Source organism: Pinus tabuliformis, chromosome 3_2 (genome assembly GCF_031772625.1).
Source record: "Pinus tabuliformis cultivar Carrire ecotype Pingquan chromosome 3_2, CPIR1, whole genome shotgun sequence".
Taxonomy (NCBI): Eukaryota; Viridiplantae; Streptophyta; class Pinopsida; order Pinales; family Pinaceae; genus Pinus; species Pinus tabuliformis.
Window position 1 is genome coordinate 568,741,174 of NC_142302.1, and position 14,437 is coordinate 568,755,610.

Sequence of the window (14,437 nt, forward strand, 5' to 3'; positions counted from 1 at the left end):
TGATTGATGTTCATGGTGAATGCTCCTTTTGAGTGAAGGTCATGAAGTTTGTCCCATATACCCTTTGCTAATGAAAATTTTCCTAGATTGTTCTTTACAGAATCAGGTAGCCCATTCAAGATTGCCTTTACTGCTTTTGCATTGTACTCCTTGGATTTTTCATCCATACTGCTATCATCAATCACAGATTTCCAGACTTCAAAGCCTTGAGTCTGTAAGAAATTCCTCATTCTTACTTCCCATATATTAAAATTCTCATTGAGCCTTGGAGCCTCCTCAAATTCATTGTCTTCTATTTTAGTAGTAGAGGGAGACACATCCTTAGGAAGATTGGAGACTTCTTCCTTGATCTCACCATTTGTGTTCTGAGAGTCAACCTTCAAGCTGCTAAGCTTTGAATGAAGGAACTTGGCTCTGATACCAATTGTTGGAAATACTGAGAGGGAGGGTGAATCAGTATTTCTTTTTCCCACTATTGTTTTACCAGTTAAAACATATATATTCAGAACACAATATGAACAACAAGAATAAATGCTTTTATTAATATAACTGTGCAGTAAAATAAATACAATATATAGATGGTCACAATCGGTTGCCAAGCTCCAACTTGGACTTTGGTGAGGCTCCAACCTCTAGAGAACCAACTCTATTTTCCCAAGACACCAATCTTAGACTTAAGAGCACCAACTCCCAAGGACTTCAATCCTTCCTGCTTTTGAGGCACTAACCCCAAGGACTCCAATCCAATCTCACTTCTGAGGCACTAGCCTCAAGGACTCCCATCCTTCTCACTTTTAAGGCTCCAACCCCAAGGAATCCAATCCTTATGCTCTCAGAACTCTTCTCTGCTGAGTTCTGTCTATTTACAGCTTCACTGTAGTCTCCAAACTACAGTATCAATGACAACCATGTCTTCTTATGGATGAGTCTTCACAGCTTTGCACACTGCCCACGCATAGTTTCCAATAACCTTTTCTGCTGCTGCTGCCTCTATAACCTCCGCTGCTTCTGCAGCCTCTACAGCCTCTGCTGCTTTTACTACCTCACACTCTAGTTCTTCACCCCCACAGCAGCTCCAACAGTGTTCAACAACCGCAAAGGCTGCAGAACAAATTACCACAACCAGTAATGTGTTCTCTCGTCTTCTTGAAACTGTATGCTACAAATTCTCTTCAGAAAGCTTTACCCATTAAGGAGGCCGTGATGCGTCAGATGGGGTGGTTGGATAAGTTGTTGCCTCGTCATAATCAACGCGATAAATCAATTTTCTGCGCTCCATTTCCATGTATTTGCTGCTGTGAGAGCCGGAAGAGTAAACCTTATAGTTGTCTCTAGTACTTTGTTTCACTTCAGTCTGTCCAGAAGTGGCAAGCAACATAAGTTGAGTATAAGACCATGTCAACGACTCTTCCTCAGAAACATTAACCCTAAGCTTCAAGAAAATCAAAACCACTTTCTTCTGTTATCATAAGTACAATCAAATTAAATATACAAAACCATATTAATGAGAATAGCGGGAACAAGTGAAAATACTTTATCTGTTAAGATCGTTCCATCTCTGGCAGCCTCGTTATTCTGTGAACTTAGATGATCAATGGTCTGCGCAAAGATACCTAAAAGGGGAAAAGGTGAGATTGAAGCGTAGGTCGTGATATAACAAAATGCTCCAACTGGGGAACCTGAATGAAAAAATTGAAATCAACGGTAGGAAAAAACCTTTGGTATGAAACTTTGGAGAAGAACGTACAGCTGCACAAGTGTTTTGCTGTAAAACTATTAGACCGCAGAGCACCCAAATATAGATAATAGCAAAAAATGACTTCATCTCTGTTAAAGCCTAATTCCAACGGAAAATCGAAAACGAAAATCGCAATACAAAGTCTCGCAATTCACAGCTTTTAGGGTTCGTATTTAAAGAAGAGTTGCAGTCGTTACCTAATGAAGAAGGGAGTAGTTAGATTAAGAGAAGGCCTGGATCGGCCTCATGCTCGCCGAGTCGCCGTCAATAGCTCGAATAACAAAGCATGGATTTCGGGATACTCGAGAGCAGGGCCTGCCCTTGAGTTTTGTCTGTCACAAGACTGTCTGATTCAAAGTCCCCAGTCACGGACCCTTAAAAACAGAAGCGATCACAATCCAAGATACCTGTCGTGTGCTAGTTGCTTTCTGCAGTAGCTACAATTTTGGTCTTCTAATACTCGTTTTATGAAGCCTTCCTGTAGTTGGGAGTGCCATTTACAGAATAAAGCATAGGTAAGGGGAACCCTGGTATCTAGGTAGTACCCTGCTAACCTCTACAGAGGCCTTGTATCCATCTTTAGACCTGCTTGGTAAAAGGTGCCTCCATAAAAAAAGTGTTCAACGTCTTCTGGATTGATGCAATAGCTCCAATTTCAGTCTTTCAACACTGGTTTTATGAATCCTTCCTTAGATGGGAGTGCCATTTACAGAATAAAGCAAGTACGGGGAACCCTGGTATATAGGTAGTACCCTGCTGAAAGTGACATCTAAGAATTTCTTAATAGCAAATTCAAACAATGCTCCACCACCTCTGCTGCTTCTTCTACCTCATATACTGGTTTGTTTGCAACAACCATCACTTTGAATACCCTGGTATTCAATACCCTGGTATTCAATACCCTGGTATTAAGTGGTTGAATTTGATACGTTTAACCTTGAGATCTTTTCTGGCATTTCCTGCAAGTTCTAAAACCTCTGCAGTGAGATACTCCAGAATGGCTGCAGAATAAACAGCTGCAGTTGCTCCCACCCTTCCATTTGCAGATACTCCAGACTTTAATAGACGGTGGATCCGTCCCACAGGAAATTGCAATAAGAACAAACAGTTCAGTCCACCTATTACAGGAATCTTATGGAGTTCTTGCTCAGAGGAATTCTGAACTGTTCCAAAGCTTCAATGAAGATGTTTCTGCCGGGAAGTGTAGGTTTCACCTCGAGCACCAGAAGAGCGAGGTTGCAGAGCGCCAACGGCCAAGGGAGAAATGAAAGGCGTGTTTCGGAGTTGGGAGAGGGACAGGGATCTGAACAATATCATAACAATGAACAGAAATTGCAGGATTTCCCGCTGAATGTGTGGACGCCTGTCAGCACGAGATTGCAGAACTCCCGGTTGTGCCGCTCTTATCCGACGCCACGTGTCAGCATGAGGAACAAAGGGACGACGAAAGGAAGGAGGGGTTTGGCTCTCTTTCTCCGATTTACAAAGCTAGGAGAAAGAGAGCCAAAAACACAAAACACAATTACCACAACCAATTACTTGTTGTGGTAATTGTGTTTTGTGTTTTTGGCTCTCTTTCTCCGATTTACAAAGCTAGGAGAAAGAGAGCCAAAAACACAAAACACAATTACCACAACCAGTAATGTGTTCTCTCGTCTTCTTGAAACTGTATGCTACAAATTCTCTTCAGAAAGCTTTACCCATTAAGGAGGCCGTGATGCGTCAGATGGGGTGGTTGGATAAGTTGTTGCCTCGTCATATGATACGTTTAACCTTGAGATCTTTTCTGTTAACATGAGTTCATTCTTAATAGCAAATTCAAACAATGCTCCACCACCTCTGCTGCTTCTTCTACCTCATATACTGGTTTGTTTGCAACAACCATCACTACATGCAGTCCTCTGTTTACTGTTTTATGCATACCTGTCTTTGTCCATTCGTTTCCTCTTTCTTGCTGGCTCTTCGGCTTCCTTCTCACCTGCTTCAGCTTCCTCACTTGTTGGCTTGTTTGTCACTGTAGCTTCCTCTGTCCATTTGTTTTCATAGGACACGTTGAATCAATGAGCAAGGATCGAGTCATCCGTAGAGAACACAAGTTCAAAAACTTGTAACAGCGCTGCTTTGCCAATGATTGTGGGCATACACAGGGATGGCATTTTTCAACGGATAGCCACGTCCTTATCACAATCATAGTTGCCATGATTTGGTCTCCCGCACTATCGGGACTATTCCTCACAGTATTTTTCACCTCCACACTTAAGAATCGGAGCCACCCTTTTATCACCGCTTTTTTGTCTATCGAAAGCTTTCCTTAGGCTATGTGCCTTCTATAAACCTTGGACTTACTTAGAATCAGAGCCACCTTTTTATCGGTGCTTTTAATCACCCATCGGAAGCCACCAACCGAGCCTCTAATCAACCATCACTAAGCGCTTTAATCAACCCGCCACACTTATATACATATATGGAATTACCATAAAACCCCTCATGGCCATATGTAACCATATAATATCAATACACAGAACTAGCATAAAAACCGCTTGACTCAATGTACGTGGATCTCAAGGATTATATGGCTGCTTTCATAAATTCGGCGGGTCTAGATTTTGCAACCATAACAAAACTCTTAAGGCCTGACCTCCAATGAGGTGCAGACCCGATATGGCTTTAGACTCCCTTTAATATTGTTTCGGGTCCGATGAACATCGGCGTTCGCTGTAAACAATAGAACAACCTCTTCTGATGCGACAGACCCAACACCCTTTTATGATCCAGCCTATTCAAATTTCGGCTCCGTCAATTCGGTCAGTTCACCTCGGCGACTTTGTAATACAAAGGGTCTACGGACCCGACACTCCTTTAAGCTCCCTTCTAAAGAGATTTCGGGTCCGGCCTATCGGCAGTTCCCTATCGGCAGATTTGCAATGTAATGGGTCTGTGGACCCGATACTCCTTTAAGCTCCCTTCTAAAGAGATTTCGGGTCCGGCCTATCGGCAGTTCCCTATCGGCAGATTTGCAATGTAATGGGTCTGCGGACCCGATGCTCCTTTAGGCTCTGTTTTATAATATTTCGGCTCCGGACAGTCGGAGCTTACACTTAACTGTCCCAAAGGCCTTTGCGGACCCGATATTACTTTATGCTCCCCTTTATAATGGTTCGGCTCCGGCCTGTCGGAGCATACACTTCGGTGGTTGCGAAAGGCTCCACTCCTCCGATGCGATATTGATTTTGGACCCAAAATCCTTATCCGCTGCACTTCATAATACTTCGGCTCCGGGATTTTGGAGCATACACTTCGGCGGTTCCGAGGCCTCTCCTCCGATGCGATATTTGGTTTCCGGACCCGATATGGGTCTGGACCAAAATTAATATTCTTTCAACTCCGCCACTGTCCCACCTAAGGGAAATATTTTGAATTCTCTGTGTAAACAGAGATATTCGATATAGCACTTGTAAAATGATTTAAGGAGTCTGTATAAAAAGGAAATGACTCCCAAGGCTTCAATCACATGACTCCGATAGCCCTATTTGTTTGTAATATATATATGGCTCCTCTTGGCTCCTCTTGCTCCATCTGCTCCTCTCGGTCCATTCTGTTTGCTCCTATAGCTCCGCTAACTCTGTCTGCTCCATTGCTCTGTATGGCTCTGATAGCTCTGTTAGCTCCTCTGATGGCTTTGTGCACTCCTCTCATATCCATCTGCTCCTCTTTGGCATATACCGATGGCTCTATATATATTGCTCCTCTTGGCTCCTCTTGCTCCATCTGCTCCTCTCGGTCCATTTGCTCCATTTGCTCCATATATATTGCTCCTCTCTTGCTCCATCTGCTCCTCTCGACTGTGTTTGCTCCGATAGCTCCTCCGATGGCTCCTCTTGCTCCATTTGCTCCAATATGCCTGTTTTACAGGCAGCGTTCCTCTTGCTTTGACATGGCTCTCTCTTTCTGCTCCTCTTGTCTCCATCTACTCCTCTTGGCTTGGCAGTGTCTTTCAAAGACCACCTCCTTGCATATATGTCTGTTTCCTCATATATATATATATATATATATATGGCTCGGCTATCCTGATGACCTTTGCTCCTGTCTCTTCATGAATCTGCTCTGCATCCCCTTGGCTTCATGTCATCCTCTAGTATCCAGAATATTGCCATATTGACATCAATGACAACCTAGCTCAGCAAGAATTACGTCCTCAATATGAGAAAGTGACAAATAGCTATGTTTCCTTATCACCATTTATGGAAAAACAACTGTAAATGGTTTCTATTATTGCGTCTCTGCAATAAATTCCAATTATGTATGCAGGTTGAGAAGTGTTTGTATAATTAATTATGAAAATTGATTTTTAAACCTAAAGTGTGATATGAAGATCTGTTGTTCTGAAAATTTCACCAGTGCTTAATTCCACTAGCTTACCGACTTTCCATTTCGCCGGTGTCATATTCATGCCATCTCTTTCATAAAGAAACACTATTAGTCGCTACCAGTTATTAATTGAATAAGTAAAACAAAATTGTCATTCAACATTCCTTTGATTTCTAACATACAACACAACCAACAGAACACAAACTCTAGCATTTTAAGAAACAACAACAATCACCCATTTAAATAAAAAAACCTCTATCTCTTTCACACAACACTGATGCTCAGGTAGGCCACAAGAAAACTAGTGAGTCATGCTAGCGGATAAACCTCCGCTCTGATACCACTATAAAACACACAAATTGAAACCAAACCAAATGTATATTATATGGTATCAATAAATGATGTAAAATGTGTACAGGTTCGAGTTAAAGATGTCAAGCGAGCCAAAGTTAGAGTTGAGTTGATTGAGTTGGTTGAGCACATCCATATTTGGAATTGTTTGAGGAATTGTTGTGATAGTTCCAAAGTTTGTGGTCATCTTAAAACCACATTTTTTATATTCTAAGAACTTTAATGAAGGTTCTAGAGTTGGTGTTGCTTGAGACATTGAGTTTTCCCATATTGGTTTGTGGTCATCCTTAAAAACCATTTTTTGAGAGACATTCAACTCTTTGCTGAGATACATTTTTTCATATTGAGCTCTCCTTCTTAGACTTTGGCACATCCCTTCGGATTAAGGGGGGAATGTTAGACAAATAATCCTTAGGGTTAACAATTGGATTAGTTTGTATTATGGTTAGTAGTTATTGGAGTCCAAGAAGACTTAGAAACTAATTCAATTATTTCTATATGTATTTATATGTACATAATGTACATAGTTATTTGACATCAATTAATATACTATTGAATTTTGTTTCCACTTTCATGTGTCGTACAAATTCTCCTCTACAAGATAGTTTCATAGGGAAAGTAGGATGTTGTCTTATAAGAAATCCCATGTTTGGCCCGCATGGTTACTATGAGGATAACTTCTTGAGATGTGAAAATGGATAGGGAAAATATTTGATTGCAAAAGAATCAATCTCATTGGTTGGGAGTAGTTTATTTACTTGATTATAGTTATTCATAGAGAAGCCAATTTTAATTATTCAAATAGGTGTTTACAGTGAATGGAACTATTTACTTCTGCAATTCGTGTAAAACTAGGAATGCCGCCATGTCGATGCTAGAGGTCCTCCAGTCATGCCCATCTCAAAAGAAAGCTCTTCTAACTACTTTGGGCAAGGTAGATACTTCAGATGATCATTTGATTGTCTTTCATATTGATGCGTCAGAACATCCTCCATTACCATCATCTGTTTCTTTCCAGATAGTAGTCCAAGTTTGTAATTCCATCATCTCCTGACACATTATTGATGAAGGTGCATCCACCCGCATGATGTCTATTACCGTTTGGAAGCAACTCAAGTCACTTGAACTGTCTCCATCCACCATCACTTTCCGTGCTTGGGACGGTCACCCATCCTAGTTTCTCGACATGTATTGCAATTGTCTAGTAGCTATTGCGGGAAAAACTATTTCTGTAGACATTGAGGTTATTGATGCCTCTCTAGATTACAAGATTCTATTGGGTCATAGTTACACTTATTCCATGTTAGCCATCGCGTCTATGATTTTAAGCAATGTGTGCCTCCCCCATGAAGGGAATATCGTCCCTATCATAGTTGACGTACTATGAGCCATCATCCTTAACCTCCCTTAAGTCCATTATCTCATTAGTGTTCGAAAAGCAGTCTGCCCTCCCTCTCACCAGTATTTCACCTAAAGTCTACAAAGATTCCACCTTGTTGGGTGGTTAACCTCGTTCTCCCACTCCCATATCTGAGCCTATATTGTCGAGTGTTTACATGTTACAAGCATCACAGGCTGCTCAAAAGCAGTTTGGTACCTCTGGTCAATAGTTAGTTCGACAACACCCTGCTATTGTGACTTCAGCTGAGCCATAAGGATCTACCCCTCTAGGACCTCCTCCTTTTGTTGGTGCCTCTCCTTTGTTCTCATCAGGTACTCTTCCTCCAGGTCTTAACCATCTAGGAACCGTTCCACTAGGACATTATCTCGTAGGAGAGATAACTTTCTTGTTTCCTTCTCTTGGAATATTTTCTGACCCTATCATAGCTTCGTTGAGTCTCCCTAAAATGACTTTGGGCATCCTAGTTTGGTACATTGATCCTCCACTGAGCATTCTGTCTGGTTAGCTCATACCATATCATACTTTGACCCTGGTTCAACCAGTACCTACAACCCTTGTCATTGCTCCAGTTCCACCGCAACCTCAACAGGAACCCACTCCTGTTGCGAAAGGATCCAGATAGGGTGGAAAAGCCAAGAAGAAGGAACCTAAGGACAAGGCTCCATAGACAATACCAACTACCTTTAAGCCTACAAAGTCGATACCTTGTTATGGTTTGTGTGAAGTTGTTAGGAATGCCACCAACAACTATCATGAGCTCCCTCGCCTCAAGTCCGTAACCAACGATAAGTTTCCTAAGTCTAGCCATCCGATGGTCAATGTTACCTTACTTGACTCTACAAAGAAACTTAAATCATTGTGCATGAATCACCCTTGTTCTTTTTGTGATAACTACGACCATTATACCAATCATTGTCCTCATCTCGACAAGTTTCATGAATACCTTCAGGCAGTTCACGAGTTCGAGGGAACTCGTAGTGGGTCATCTAGCCCTCTGCTTGTGAGTTCTGGTCCCACTCCTATAATAGAACAAGGGGACTCTGGTCCCACCATCGTGATCCCTCCCCCTGAAGTTGAGATGACAGACTCCACGGTCCATATCTTTTACCTATCATCATCCTTGAGATCTTCATAGGAAAACCTCTCTAAGGTTCCCACACGTGATTCTGTCGAACCTCCCTCGTCGGAAACCCGGGTCTCAACATCGGTAGATCTTCCATATACTAGTTCATCATATAACACCTCAGATGATGCTTATGTTAACCTTCATTCTCAGGATGATGCATGAGGTACTGCCACTGCATCATGTAGTCAATCTTCCTCCCATCCACCCATCTTCCATTCTAATGAGGACATCATGGAATCCATGACTACCCCTAATTACCCTTGGGATGATATGCACCATTGTGCATACTTCATTAAATATTTGCAAACCCAAAAGTTCCCCCCCCCATCTTACTCGTGATGATCGACAACGTATTCGATACTAGGCCATTGACTATCTTCTCATCGACGATGACCTTTAGCATCGCGGTTTTGACTATATCCTTTGTCGTTGTCTCACTCATCATTATGGCTAAGACCTTACATCGTTCGTAATGACTTAGGCAAGGGGGGATATCTCTTAGAGGATTTCAAAGGCCAACTTCTTCCTAATCCTCGCAATGCACTCTACCTCAATAAATTGTACCCATATCATATCTCATTGATTTGCATGTATTTATTTCTGACATGCATTTAGGTAGGTTGAATCATCTCATTTGTTGTATTTTGCGCCTTTTAGGTGGATCCATCATCCACACTGTATATCGGTTATGCCGACGATGCGAGTTGCTTCTCTGGGAATATAACCTTAGTAGCATCGGCCATTTTCACCCCCTTGCATATGTTAGTTCATGCTAACGACATGTGCATTGGATCTGCCACCAATAACCAGGCCGAATATGATGTGGCGATAGGTTTGTTAGTCAATGCCCTTGCTCATCGCATCCTTCATCTTCATGTTTGCTTAGATTCCTTGATGCTTGTAATGCAATTGAATGGTGTGTATCATGTGCATAACCAAGTCCTATTTAGAAAATATCAATGAGTTAAGTTGTTGGTACATGAATTTGAAACCATTACTTTTAGTCATGTTCCTAGAGCCTAAAATAACTATGTAGATACCATTGACAATAACATTCTAGATTGGCATTTATCACATGTATACCACAAAAGATAACCATAAATAAAGCACATGGCGAACCATCATCGTCATATAAAAGGATGCATAATCACATTATGTATCACATAAAACATATAAGTGTTTGGAGCCCATATCTCTAAATACATCCGACATGCCCATAAAATGTCTCAAAAATCAAAATAAAGGGGCCCACATGTCCTCGTCCCTAGTCACTATCTGGCGGATCCCACGAAAAATGCTCTACTCCAACTTCTCGTAGATCACGTACTGCTTGACTGACCATCACCATGTGCCGCATGATCCCTCACCACTCTGGGGGAAGACCTGTACACTCATTCGCGTACTGACCGTCTAACTCATGCCACCCATGCTCAGAAACTCCATGGAGGAGAACATCACATCTACGACGTATGTCAGAAAATAGAGCATGATTGTCTAGAACCTGGCATGATGATGATGTTCCTTGATCTGCAGCCCAGGCATTGCAGGTCAGCCTACATATCCTATCAGTTTCACCAGTGCTATATCTGCATACCACATATTTTCCACTCAGTACCATATACATGTGATAAAAATATGAAATTCACCATAAAAATAACAACTTAACACTTACCTTCTGTTCCCCATGTTGGTCCAGGTGGAAGTGGTAGGTCAAGATCACCTTGGCAGTTCATCCCATTATAGTAATAATCATCTATGTATAGGGGCATATGATCCCAATGTGCGAAAAATTTAGGTTGGAACACATGCCCGACCCCCCCCCCCTCCCTGTCTCCAGAGTAGCTACCACCAATGGCGCATCTTGGGCTCTTGTGGGCCCCCATCCCAGATCTATACATGAGGGCGGATGGTGGGTATCTTCTCAAAGAAGAAATCACATAGCACTGTACTGAATGCACAATCATGGTTCACTTGTCTCCTGCATAGACTTAGGTGTCATTTCACTAACAACAACATAATTTGGGCCCACCAATAGTAGGTCCCTGCCAATACACTCTCAACAAGCATCATATGCCCACCAGTGATGTGGTGGAACTCCTGGCTACCCAAAATCCATAACATTGTTGTGGCAGAAACCCATGTCTCTAGCCTCTCTAGATCACTAATCGGGATGGTCATGCCCTTAACACGAACACCCCATGGAAAATGGTGATCCACGAACTCTGAGATGTTCCTCCCATGAGGCAACATCGAATGTATATCCCCCACCACCCCCAGGGGGGAGTTCGGTCAAGAAATAAATGTCTTGGAAAGTGAACTTGATCCTGTGCCCTTGCACCATAAAGACCTCCTGGTTGGGATCCCAATAGCTCACAATCCTCGACAACAAGGGCTCACCTGCCCTCATCAATGGGTTCTCTAATAGCTTGAGAACCCCGTAGTGAGCTAGCGCCCCTCAAACCACCTGATTCCAATGAATATCAGATTGAAGGGCATCCAAATATCATTTGTTCCAGCTGATTTTCAACTCTACCATACTTGTGAAACACCACATGTATTGTCAGTTCAGAGATGAAAACACTGGTCTTGATTGTTCAACCTCCAACCCCCACTAGGCCAGTAAATCACCCTCCCTCTTAGGTCCAGCTCGTAGTTTTCAACCAAAAAAGGGTGAGCTCGTAGGTTTTTGACCAATTTCTATGAGCCAGATTGCACTTTAGGCCCAAAAAAGAGCGAGATGGCTGTGAGGAGTAGCAGGGGTCTACCCGGAAGATGTAAGACACTAAAATCAACAATTAAACCACTAAAATTGAAGAGATAAGTAAGGCCACCTACCTGAAAGTCGCAGATACTGATTCCAACATTCAGTTTGTCTACTATGATCACCACAAGATTTAGGGCCTTCTCCTTCTCTCCAAAGTCACCACAACTCACTTAGCAAATGAATTAAATTGGAGGGAAAAAATGCTTTTCTAGAAAAACCCATAGTTCTTCTGTCATCCATTGTGACCAAACTGTAGCTCAATTTTATGAACTGTTAGCACCATTGGAAATCCCTCATCGAGTAACATAATTGGTCTCTCTTCATTTTTTATGATTTGACACTTCACCTAGAAGCCATTTTTCCAAGAAGGGTCACTTTGTCTCCTCTCAAAAAATCGAATTTCTTCATATGCATCACTTCTACTTTGTGGATCACCTTCCCTTGGTGCTCATAATCTGATCACGTTTTAGTTTTCGTCATGAGAAACCATCATTTACTCAACATTACATGGTACCCATCAGGCCTATTTTGTGTGGCAGCATCATGATGAGTCACCTTTTCATCCATAGACTCTGTTTCACATCCCATTGTACCATGTCACATTATTCCATCCATTTATGCATACCATTCATCCCGTGTTTCCCATTTTGGTCTTCAGCCATACTGTCCACCATCCCCTCCAGAGTCGAGTCAGTCGCTTCCAGGTCAACCACGCACTTTATGCTCTGACAAGGGAAGTCGCATGTTTGTCCCTCAGCCCCATTTTCCCCATTTTCCCTGGTGTTAGTCCATCAGTCAAAATACTATTTTCCCTCATGCCTTAGTTGAGGATCCTCATTGGCTCACCTATTGCGGGCCCTATTCTATCGACATCAACACATCTATTCCAGAAAAAAGGCCTAGAGGGTTGTGAATCTTGGTTCTAGCTTCCACTCTTGTTCGGTGCCTTGGATCAAGAAAAGGGAATCGTTATTTCCCTCTGAATTGATTGTTTCATGCTCGTGATTCATACACTTGATGGTTCATTGATGCAACAGATTGTACCAGTGATTCCTGGGTGTGTGTGATATGTTTCAGACCTCATGATGGGGTGGCCCTTCGGGTAGCCCTCCACACACCCAGATGACTTCATATTATGCTACAACCTTAGATGCCATTCCACAGATTTTATGGGTTCAGTTCGTGCCACTTGCAGCGCTCATAGCATGTAAGTCTCCTTCAAATGATCCATTCAATTTTGTAGAGGCCTTTCCTATTCATCAAGGCTTGCTTGGTTGTTATACCCCCCCTCCCACCCATTTCTTTAGGGAAGGGCCATTATGTCTCATGTACTTAGATGATATTGTATTTAGTCCTGGCTTATGTTTTTCCAGGTGCATTATCTGTATGGGATACATTGTATTATTTTCTAGTTCATTTATGCCAACAGGTCATGTACCATTCAGCATGTACTTTAGCACTCGCTTCATTTTTCTTTATTCATCATTATTCTTTATACTAAGTTATCTTGGTGGGTATAGGTATGCCTCCCCTGCCTCACTGAGATCATGTACCACATCATAAAAGGAGACTTAAATTAGTTAGTTGGTCTCACCCATTTAGTCACTATCCTCTTTTGATTCATCTCCATTCGTCTCTCTCTCTGTCTCCCCCCTTCGGTGTCTAGTGATTGTGTCTTTACAACGTCTTTTGGTCATATGTTTTTCTCCTAACACTCATACATTGGGGGACAGTCTGTTTTCACCAAAAAAATGATCATCTAGCCATAACTTACTAGATGGATCGAAGTACATCATGTAGGGCCAATTTTACCATAGTAAAATTGCTTTCACTATAAGAAATTACTTAATATACCACATTTGTTAAGTTATTTATGGTTAAACCCATGAAGAATAATTAAATAAATCATTATTTATTTAATTATCTTCTAGGAATAATTAATTAAACCATTGTTTGACAAATATTCCTTGTCATATTTGACCGAGTCATGAGAACTAATTAGGTAAATCATATATATATATATATATATATCTATATATATATATATATATATATATATATATATGAACAATTAATTAGTTATTATTCCTTGTCAAGTTTGACTAAATCCTCTAGGAATACTTAAAAAAATCATTATTTATTTATTATTCCTTGACCACATTCCTTGAGAAGATAAACAAATAATTTATTTATTTATTATTTCTAACTAAAAGTGTTTTAACCAATTTAAATACTTTTTCCCTCCAACCAAATATAATAAAATATTCCAAATGGTTTATAATATTTTTATTATTTTCCGTTATTCGAGAATAACCTAATATTTTGTTACAAATTGAAGGGTTTTCCATCCATTCTTCACTTTGGATCCTTTCCATTATTGCACTCATTGTCATAAATTTGATTATAATCACTGTCACTCACCATTTGCCTTTTTTATTTGAGTTCCCATTGAGCTCAAACATTTTGTTTGCTGGGTTTACACATTGCAGATGAGAGAGACTCTATAGAGTGGAAGACATTGAGGATAGCCAAGAACCCATCCCATAGAGGGGGAATGGTAACATTATTTGTTCCCTTCACAGGTGTCAATTAATAAAATATATTCTTTATATATCTGGTTTCCATTTGATTATTGGAGTTATTTATGCTTATTTTTTTGTTCCATTTTATTGTTTAACTATTTCTGTT

The 14,437-nt window shown here is 41.1% G+C and overlaps 1 protein-coding gene across 6 annotated transcripts; it reads right to left on the reverse strand.

The window, feature by feature from the left end:
* Positions 1–1,142: 1,142 nt before the first annotated feature.
* On the reverse strand, positions 1,143–2,146 carry LOC149181786 (uncharacterized). 6 transcript variants are annotated; one of them, XR_016257566.1, is made up of 4 exons: positions 1,936–2,146; positions 1,717–1,749; positions 1,534–1,613; positions 1,143–1,354 (listed from the first exon to the last, which is right to left on the reverse strand). XR_016257566.1 is itself a non-coding variant. In XM_089418391.1 (3 exons), exons 1-3 carry the CDS (start codon positions 1,823–1,825, stop codon positions 1,190–1,192), a joined length of 354 nt encoding a protein of 117 aa, XP_089274517.1. In that variant the 5' UTR covers positions 1,826–1,929; the 3' UTR covers positions 1,143–1,189. The 6 variants fall into 6 exon arrangements, 2 of the variants coding, with proteins under 2 accessions (XP_089274517.1, XP_089274516.1); XR_016257568.1 differs by having other exon boundaries at positions 1,143–1,427; XR_016257569.1 differs by having other exon boundaries at positions 1,143–1,432.
* Positions 2,147–14,437: the final 12,291 nt, after the last annotated feature.